The following is a 10344-nucleotide window of genomic DNA, read 5'->3' as shown; positions in this document are numbered from 1 at the left end:
AAACAATTGTTTACTGAAATGTTCCAGGCTGTGTTTCTTTATTGTTATTAACTCATGGTGATATGCTTCTGCTTTGGTTTTGTTTGTAAGCTAACTGGGACTACAACTGCTTTCTCAGTAGAACTGAAAACATTGTTAAATCTTATTAAAATGAAAATCATAACTAAATTTACAACTGAAGTCAGTTTACTTAGATGATAGCCTTTAGTAGTTATCTTTACCTAGCCTACAAACTAATAACCAATATTTTTCTTTCAAATAACTACACCAAAAGAATATAGTCAAGAAGACTACAGTCAGGGAAAGAGGTCAATAATGAGGAGACACAGAATGATTTAGAAACTGAGGGATGATTGAGCCAAGATATAATCTCTTCCAGAAACTGGGCTGATCAGTCATTTAGATTCTGGTTTCACGTATGTTCATTTTTTATTATTTTTTTCCCCAGGTCTTCTGACTGTTGAGAACTTCCTCTCTCACCATGCTTTCTCTTCACTTCCTCTCTGCTTCCCTCCCATTCTTTCTTCCCTCAGGTACTTTTTAAACCATTTTCAAAGCTGAAATTGCAAATGAGATTTTTGCATCCTGAATGACAATGAAGGGCTCTGTTTGAACAGTTGAATGCTTCAATGGCAGATATTTGACTGAGTTCCCTAAAGCCCAAAGCCTATGAAACCATCCATGATGTGAATAGAACCAATTACTCCTGCTGCTCCCAGCCCAGTCTCTCCTTGGAAGCTTCCTTTGTTTTTTAAAGTCCAGATCAATGCTAACTGATTGTAGACAGGCCATTTTATCTTTTTCTTTGAAAAAAAGAATTTTCCTGCAAGATTGGTTACAGAAGTTACAGACCAGATATGTCATCTTCCAATATGGGAATGTGAAATATTCAGCCAGTTGGATCGCTGTAACCTACTTAATTTTCACAAAGACACTTTGCAACCATATTTTATTGGGTATATTGGTCTGCTGTGGTCATTTCTTGTGTGCCCGCTCACTTAATATGAGAATACGATGTGCACGCATTGCAAAATCGGTTTGCAGACCTTGCCATTTAACCCTCTCTGTGTGTGCTCAACTGAAAGCCGGTGGCTGGGAGGATTGTTGACAGGCTGATCTTGCTAGTGGTATTTTTGTACGTACTTCATGCTAATGGCTCAAGGGACACCTTGAATGCACGTAGCCAGAACTGTCAGAAAGTATGTTGATGTTCTGGATGCTCCATTGGAATCAGATGGCTCAAATGCACTGGGGTTTCAGTGAAGTCTTGATACAGAAGTCTTCTCCTTGTACTTCCTGCAGTATAATGTCATCTGAAATGCTAAGTGTTTGAGATACATTTAGGGTGACCATCAGCTGATATGTACTGTTGCCATATCTCTGTTAACTTCAAGACATCTTCCTCATAGAGTTTGTGTGGTAGCTGCAGAAAGCAAGGATGATCAACCTGATACAGTCAACCAGTAGAAGATCTAAACCCAGTTTAAGAACTTAATTTAAAACTCTTTTAAGATTTTTGACCTGTAATCACAGTTACAGTAATAGTTGAATAGGATTTTTTTTTTTTCCAGAGAAGATATAATTATGTGCAAACTCTAATTAAGATATCTTGCTGGAAAATGATTGAGTTCATACTAGGAAGAATTAAACAAAAAACATAAACAAAAAAGCATAAAGGGGGATTCTCCTTGCTTGATGACCTTAACTAGCCTTGATTGCAGTTGAAGCGTGGTCATGCTTGATTTTTCAGACTTGAAAAGTAGCATTCTGACTGATTTCATGTACTCTGTGTGGAAGTTACCATATAGTCTTGTTTCTCCACTTTGACAGATTGTTTGATTTAGTTTTCAGTCAAGTTATTCCTTGAGCAGCAGAACCAGTGAACCCTGCTTTCATGTAAAATTGTGTCCTGCCTTCCCCTCCCTTCCTTAAACCTAGCTGAGGACTATGATTACGCTGCCTAGTTGGCTGGCTGTTGCTAAAAATCATTATATACCCCCTGAAAGTTGGTCCCTTGCCTTTCGGTGCCACAGAAGAACTTACTCTTTCAGTCTGCAGCTGCTGCTGTTGTTTTAAATAAACTCAAATGTACAAAAACTTGCTTGAGACTGCTGTAAATGAAACGGAAATTTGTCAAGGGCTACTAGAGTTATGTAGATGAGTAAAATAGGTAGAAAGGTGTAAGAAGACGGTACATTTATTCTATGTGGTATAGCATTGTATCTCAAGCCCCAAACATGTTTTGGGCTTCAAAATGGGAAACAAAGCAATTCTGAAAGAGCTGCCTGAAGAAATCTGTCACGAACTTTTCCAAAATGCTCTCAAATGAATACTTACGAATTTCTGGTAGTCACTAGCTCTCTTCTAAACAAAGAGATTAAAGTATTGTCATTTTTAACAGAACTTCACTCCCAATAAAAGCAAACTTCTTTCTTTTTTTTTCTTTTCTTTCTCCCTTGAGACATTTGTACTTCTCTCTTTAATTTTTCTTTAGCAGCATCGGATGCTATTTTCCACTGAACAACTTCCCTTTTTCTTAAGGGCAACCATGAGCAGCTAGTCCCTGCCCAATATTGGTCTCATCTCTCCTACTTTCACTTCAGGGCTTCAGTCTCTTCTGGCTGATATCCCAGCCAAAATGGGATGCAGGGAACTAAGCACTTGCATGATGGCTTTCACTGTGCTACAGTTGCAGCTTTGGTTTTCTCAAGAATTAGAATGAAGGGCCTTATACAATGCTTCGAGAGCGCATTTTGGTCTGTTCTGTACCTCTTTAGAAACATCTCTGGACATATTCTTCCCAGTCCAGCTGTGTTGCTGAGCTTTCTGCACATGTTCATCCCAATGTCTTTTTGGGGGACATCCTTCCTTGGGTTTCATTACAGCGCACGAGACTGGGTGTTGGCAGCATGGCAATGCCTGTCTCTATAAAACAGTTTTTTAAAAAAAGTATTGTCCTGGGAAGATCCCCAAATGTGAAGCTATCCTGTTTGGTAACACACTGGGGATTCAGCAGGTTGAGATTCCTTATTGCTTGGTTGTGTTTGCTTTTCATCTTATAGCTTAAATTCAGAGTTGCCCTAATGCTGTTCTGTATTTCACAATATTGATTTTTTTTTAAGCTGTCTTCATTTAATATTTTTTCAATTTTTTTCTTTTTCCTTTTTAGACCAACCTTCACATAGCAGATGTGAAGAAAGAATAGATGCAGAAATTGCTTTTAGTTAGAGAGACTGTAATTTACTCTTTCACTACAGGGGAAAAATTTTGTTACCACAGAAAAAAAACCCACATGAAACGCCAAACAGTAACTTGAGCTGTGTAAGCACTGGGAAATGTAGATATATATATTTTTTTTTCTTCTTTCAGTTTCCTAGTCAATTATTTGACACGCTCGCCTGTCTAGGCTGTGACCTTCCAGAAGGGCCCCCTCCTCCAGTCCCCCCACACGACTTGTCAACACATTAGTCATATACAACTCAGCTGATGCCAAACGGACGCAGTTCAGCCAACTATTGAGAGGCAGGATATTCTGCTGCCTTCTTCTATTGGTCTTGCTTTCTCTCCCACTGTGGAGACTTTGTGGTGCTTTAAGACTGCAGAGGGCTGGGAGCGAGCGGGGCTGGCGCTGGGGTTAACGCTGCCCTCCGCCGCGCTGGGAGGCAGGGGAGGTTAGCGGCGGGATCAGTGTGATTAGAGCTGCAGGAGAGGGAAGATGTGCCCGCCCGCCCGCCTGCCTGCCGCCGGGCCGAAGGGAGGTGTGTGAGGAGCCGGCTGGCCGCGGCTCGGGGCTGGCCGCTGCCAGGGATGCTCCTGTGCTTGCGCCGGAGGATTCTGTCACCTGTGGCCCTGCCTCCGCCAACCTGCGGGCGCCTCCCTGAGCCAAGGACACACCTGGGCGCCGCGCACCCGCCTCCCGCCCCCGCCGCCGGCTGCCTCTTCCCCCGCCCGAGAGCCGGGCGGCGAGTGTCGGCGGAGCCGCGGGGCTGCAGGCGGGGCTGAGCGCTCGCTGGGCGGACGAGCGGCCCCGCAGGCTCCGAGCAGCCACCAGCCGAGGGAGGCGGCGGCCGGACCCGGTGCGCGCTGCCTGGCAGCTCCGGCCCGGCCGTGGGCGCGGCGGGCGAGGGCGAGCCCGGAGCGGGGAGCGGGGGAGCGGCGGGGGCATGTGGATGTTGGCCGTCGCCTTGCTCCACAGCATCTCGCATGGTGAGCGCTGCCGGCCCCCACCTCGGGGCTCCTTCCCTTTCGCCTCCTCGGGCAGGGGAGCGGGTCGCGGTTGTGCCTTTTGTGTTTAAAGCGTCGCGCTGGCTGTTAGCAGCCGTGAGGAGACGGGCGAAATTGCTCTGTAATCATTTAAACTAGCTTACCTAGCAAAGTGACAGCCCATAACCTAGCCACGTTACTGTATGTCTGCCTCATCCAGAACAAGACGGTGCTTGGAGAGACAGGGATAGAGGTGTTTTTTCTTTCTTTCTTAGCTGGAAAAGTACAGAATTTTGCAAAGTGCCGTGTAAATCCGTCTGAGTGCACGGGGATAATTTGAAGGGCTTTCATCCTAAGCGTTTGCGTTGAGATATTGCTTTCTTTTATGTTTGTTTTTTTTTTTTTTTTATATTGCCCTGTGCTCTCACCTAGCAATTCTTTTATATATATGTATATTTAAGAAGTAATATTTTAAAAATTCTTTCCCTTTCATCACTTCACCAAAGAGGTACCTGCTCTGTATTTTTTTTCCCCCCTCTCACTCGTTTATGTAAAAATATGCACGGATGAGCATTACATCATCTGAAAATGTTGAGGACTCTTTCAGTCAATTATAAAGTTAGGAAGGGGAAATTAGACTGGAGGTAGAAAAAAGCTAAACCTGTTTTTGTGGTTTTTTTTTTCCCCCCATCTCTTCTTTCTGCCAACTCTTTGACTGACAAACATTTATCATAGTTCCTGGATTTTTTTAATAGCGGATGGGACTATTTTGGATCATTTAGATATATGTGATTAAACCCCATGTCATACATGAAAATAGGATTGAATTGCATAACTTTTATTAAAATGCATATTAGCATTGCAGTTTTAAGGACAGAAAACAAATTATGCTGTAGTCTAGGATTCTAGCTATTCTATTTCATTGCTGCCTCCTTCTCAGGTTTGAGAATGTAGCATCGCCTGTAATGCATTACATCCTGACAGTTAAGTCAGAAAGATTAAACACGCAATTCTCAAAATAGGCAAAGCAGGTAGAGTAGGAAAATGTTCTTGTATTGGATGAATGTGAGAGGAGCACAGGGCAAAGTGTAAGATTTTCCTGGAAGATACAAATAATTGAACCTCTAGCAGAGGGTGAGGGATGAATGCTGGGTGAGGGTGCCTTCACATCTACTTAAGTATATGCTGGATGAGAAAATACATTGACAGGCATGGCCAGTCCAGTGCGAATAGCTGGATAGATCATGAATTAGGACAGGAATCTTAAGTGTGTATTTAAGGCTATTTTAAATCATTTTCATCTTCTCACTGTCACAGAATGCAAAATTATCAAAAAAAACCAAACTGTAAACTTTAAAATTTTGCATTTCTTCCAGCAGTAAGACAACTAAAACAAGTTCTAACATTAAGGATTTATTTATTTATTTATTTATTTATTTATTTATTTATGTATTTTTGACAGGCAGTGCTGTGCCTTTCTCCCTATCCTCTTCAGCCAGATACCTTGGAGGGAGAGATACACTGTTAATAAGACAGACAGAATCAGCCTGAATGTATATGCTCTTACCAGCGCTATTCATTTAAAACTAGATTTGCGTAGGGAAGAACCCTATTTCTATCCAGAAATCTTAAAAATATATGCCTCTTCTTTTTTAAAAAGATATGTCTGCTCTACTGATGCTATGAATTTTATGTTCTGAGTTCGTTGGTCCCCCTTCCAGAGGTTTTTGAAGAACAGAATAATTTTTGCTTTATGAGGTTGAAATACTCTGAAAATCACTTTCATTTATTCCTTGATCTATGAAGTCAGTAGCAATTTCACTTTCAGTATCCATGTGTTTTTGGATCACAGTCAAACATGCATTTGTATCCCAAAGATTTTTCTACTTTCAATAGTATAAAACGTAAATGATAAATGCATCTGCATAGATTCTATACTGCCATGCAGCAACATTTGTACATTTGTGACTCTAGATTACTAAAATGAAATGTTTTTGTGTAATAAGAGTTTAAAATGAAAGCATTGTAGAAATAGTAATGGATGGTTCAGTGATTCTTTGCAACTTAAGAAGTGTGTGTGCTTTTGATATCATACTTGATGGCAAAATGCATATGTATATAGGATCTTTCTAAAGGAAATTTTTTAAAATGGCACGTACCTTCATGTTAAGACTGAACAACTTGCTTTTGTTTGTTACTAATGATGATTTGGACTATCATATCAGAGTCAGGAGTCGGAGAACAATATTTTTAAAGGGCTTCAGATTTTAATGCAGTGTTGTATCAGATATCTATCTCTTTGAAGGAAATGACTGCATATATAAATAGATATGTCACGTACACATTTATTTTCATTATTCTATCTATAACTATATCTGAACTCCATTGTGTGAGAGGCAGTATTCTTTCATCACTATATCTGGGGGGTGGGGGTCACGCTGCTAAAGGTTGCTTGGCTTCTGCCATTGCCTTTTCTGAACCGCTTATGGAACCATACTGCATTTACTTAAAACATGAGCACATGTATGAGTGGTTTTCAATTTCATTCTAATTTTAACTTTGAAATGTGTAAGAGTGTTCAGGTTTATGTTGGTTTTGTTGTTGTTGGGGGGTTTGGGTGTGGGGTTTTTTTGTTTTCCTTTCTGAGGGGAGAAATAGCTTAAAAAAATAAACCTACACATTTTGGGTTTAACCCTGTAGTTGTCATCTTGGGCTACATTTCTGCTGAAGATAATGGAAACGATCTGAATAACAATAGCAAGGTTGGTCCCCATATTTCCCTACAGTCACTCACCACAAGTACATTTTGTCAAATCAGATATGAGCGGTGTCACTGGGTAGGCTTTATGTTTGTGAAATAGCTTCCTTCTGGGGACAATAAAATACTGACATGCTGTTGTGTCCAATTAGTATTTCTGAAGCCTGAAACAAAACCTTCCCAAATACCTGGTTGAAGTTTTTGGATTTTGTAAAGGCTTTAAACTCTCCTTGCTGTGAGTTTCATAAAAATACAGGTAACTATTAACCATAAATGCATTACAGCCTTACTAAGTGTGTGGGATGGTGTAGACATCGGTGGGAGCTATGCAGCTAAATTCACCACTTTGAAAGCCTGAGTCATGCAGTTACAATCCTGAGCAATACTTTTAGTTACCTTCAGGGTTACTATATCTGTACTACTTTCCATGTTACTATACCCAAGTATTCCAGAAGCAAGCATGTAAGATTAACAGCAAAAGACTGCTGTAGCCTGGTCGTAATTAGTAAGAAGGCACTTCACTAATTACAGAGAGAGGAGGAGGGAGAAGGTAGTGGAGGCTGTGAGGGGAGAATGGCCTCATTCAGAATCCTGACTCTTTATTGTAATTACTTTGATAAAGTTAGTTCAGAATTAGGATGCCTTTTACAGCAAAGAGTACCTTTCGGTATCGTTGAATCCCTGGCGTAGGTATGCTGAACCCATTTGCAGGCTTCTCTCTGTCTGCATTGCTTATATGCCTGTTGTCCATAGATGTTCTGCTGAAATCAATGGAGCATCAGGAGGCACCCAGTACAGTACAGATGACACTGTAAATAAATTTCCATTAAAATGATTTCCTGTTTGAATCCTTTCCCTGACCTATATGTATCAATATGGATTTTAGCAGCATGTTAGAAAACTGAGAAGGATAACACTGAACTCGGAGCAGGCGTTACGCTGGAGAATGAGTAGTGAAAGTGACGGTGGTATTAATGACGCTCTCCAAAGAAAATGGTGACTCTCAGTGTTGGGGATGAAACATTTTAGGAAAAGAGCAAACGGCTGTCTTTGTAGAAACATGTTGTAATGCATGCATAGCTTATCTGGAATTAGGTAACGAAATCATTACCTTAGAAAGTTTAATGCATGTGCAGAAAGCATTTAGCTTGGTGTACGTTTGTGGATGGCACCATACAGCTGATGGTGTTTTTAATCTGGTGTTACTCAAGCTACAAATAGCTATTAATTAATCACCAAATGCCAAATAGAGAAAAATTGTTATAGCCAGACAGTCAGAGTACACTGAAAATCTCCATTTCCATTTCAAAAGAAGTGTTTCTCCTCCGCTCAGAGCGTACCAACCCGCGGGCTTTGGGGCTCCCCGGCTGTGGGTTTCTCACTCCGGAGTGGGCAGCGTGCGCACTGCCTGCGCGGCGGCGGAGAGCCGGTGCCACACGACACTAGTGGGCAGCAAACCACACGAGTCGGGCCACGCTTCTGAAAGCCCTGGGAACAGACGGTGCCCGGAGCAGGCATTTCTGCCTGCGTTTTTCTATCCATGGTCACTAAACTTTTTAATTGGTGGACACTGCATCTTCTTTCCATAGCACTGAGTAACAGACTTGTGTGACAATAAAGGTATTTTTGGTAATGGTTTAAAGTGATTTCCACAAACAGTAGGAAAAAAAAACCCCACAATACCTGTTATATAGCTTGCAGCTCTGCACTGTCATTTCAGTGGCATCTCTTCAGTGCTGCTGCATCCAGAAAAGTTTAGAAGTTGGTTTTAATTTTGCTTGTTCTTGAGTAAATGTTTGTTATTTAATATACCAGTAAAATGAATTATTTGGGAAAATCTTGTGGGGTTTGATGAGTAGCTCACCCAGAAGTTCCTCTAGCTCATGAGCTGTGCAAGGCTCTGGTTACAGGAGCAGCTGGGCTCAAGTTGGACCTCAACGTTTTGCGTCTTTGCCTGGATCAGTGTCTGAACTTAAATATGCTGCTCTCTCAGGTGCAAGAGTTGTTTGGGCTGGGGAAATAACCACCTTTACCTTTTTAATAAACATTGAAGTGACCAAAAAAAGCAAAAAGCAATGAAACTATACATCTTTGGGGTGTTGGGGTGGTGGACTGACTGCAAAATAGATGGAGGTCTTTTATTTCCCCTTAAAGTTTACTCTACTTAACAAGTTAAGATGTGTATAGGATCAAGGCTGTTTGAACATACCACTCATTTAGCCTTTGATTTTAATTGGAACATGTCATTTATCAATCTCTCAGTCTAGGACTCTTTCAGATTTCCAGTGGGAAAGATGCTAATTCCAGCTTTCATTTTAAACATTGATGAAGGCAGAAAAACATTATATTCAACTTAATTATTCTAAGGTATAATTATCTGATTTTTTTTTTTTAAATGTTATTTCTTTTGAGTCATTGAAACTCTGAAAGTACTAAAAAATCCATTTAAACAATATAGGTCTGTAGATCAGAATACTTAATTATTTCAAGGTGAATATGTAGGTATATGCAGTTAAATTACTTGTTTCATAATATAGTTTGAGATATTTCACAATCCTGTTTAATCAGCACTTCCTTTTCCTTTAACCCGTTATGAAATCAATGAAATTAAGATTTCAAATTATCTTATTCTTCAAAAGAAACCCTATCTTCTCAGTGTTCACCTCCTTGTCTCTTAAAAGCACTTCATCAAACAATTCATATTTTCAAAAATAAAATACCATTAAATCAGAGGTATTTCACAAGAGCCTTTTACAGCACAATATTTTACAGCACTGAAGAGAAACTCTTTCAAAACAAGCCACAGATTCCTCAGGTTACTTGTTAGCACTGTGGGCTTTTCTTGCCATTGCTTTTCTTCTTATACTGCCATTCACAAAAAAGTTCTTATTACCTCTGAAGTATTTTTTTTTTTTTCCATTAGAGCATTGGATTACTCATCAGAAAAGGAGAAAGTAGGGTACATCAATATATACCTTTCATGGTGGAGTGGGCAACAAATGTTATGGTACATACTGAAGAAAAGAAGGCAAATGTATGGCAGATAGGATGGCAGAGATTAACAAGTCTTCCCAGCATCCCTATTTAAGCTATTTTTACTTAGAAGGGAGAGAGTAAGATTTAAGAGTGAGCCAGCAATCCTATTTATAGAAAGCCATTTTTAAATGCAAAGGCTTTGAGAAAGAGAGTCACCTCCATACTAAACACCAGCCTCCCTGGAGCTTCCTAGTAATTGAGGGAAAGAGCAGCCCGGCGACCCGAGCTGAATCACTGATGTGCCTCTGCCGAAGCTTCCAGAAGGACAAACCCTGTACGAGTGCAGGAGCACAGGCCATGGGGCAGTCTGAGAGCACATCTGAAGATAGCACCCAGCTATGTGTTCA

The 10344-nt window shown here is 40.7% G+C and overlaps 1 protein-coding gene across 2 annotated transcripts in view; it reads left to right on the top strand.

Annotated features, from left to right (window-relative positions):
• Positions 1-3915: 3915 nt before the first annotated feature.
• DSCAM (DS cell adhesion molecule) overlaps positions 3916-10344 on the top strand; it is a 471940-nt gene continuing 465511 nt past the window's right edge. The window contains exon 1 of one of the 2 annotated variants that reach the window (XM_075772425.1): positions 3916-4206. In XM_075772425.1, coding sequence (XP_075628540.1) covers positions 4164-4206 — 43 coding nt within the window. In that variant the 5' untranslated portion in view covers positions 3916-4163. The remainder of the gene's footprint in view (positions 4207-10344) is intronic. The other variant, XM_075772430.1, reaches the window with a different exon arrangement.

This window comes from Balearica regulorum, chromosome 1, assembly GCF_011004875.1.
Source record: "Balearica regulorum gibbericeps isolate bBalReg1 chromosome 1, bBalReg1.pri, whole genome shotgun sequence".
Classification (NCBI taxonomy): Eukaryota; Metazoa; Chordata; class Aves; order Gruiformes; family Gruidae; genus Balearica; species Balearica regulorum.
This window is presented reverse-complemented; position numbering and strand designations above follow the sequence as displayed.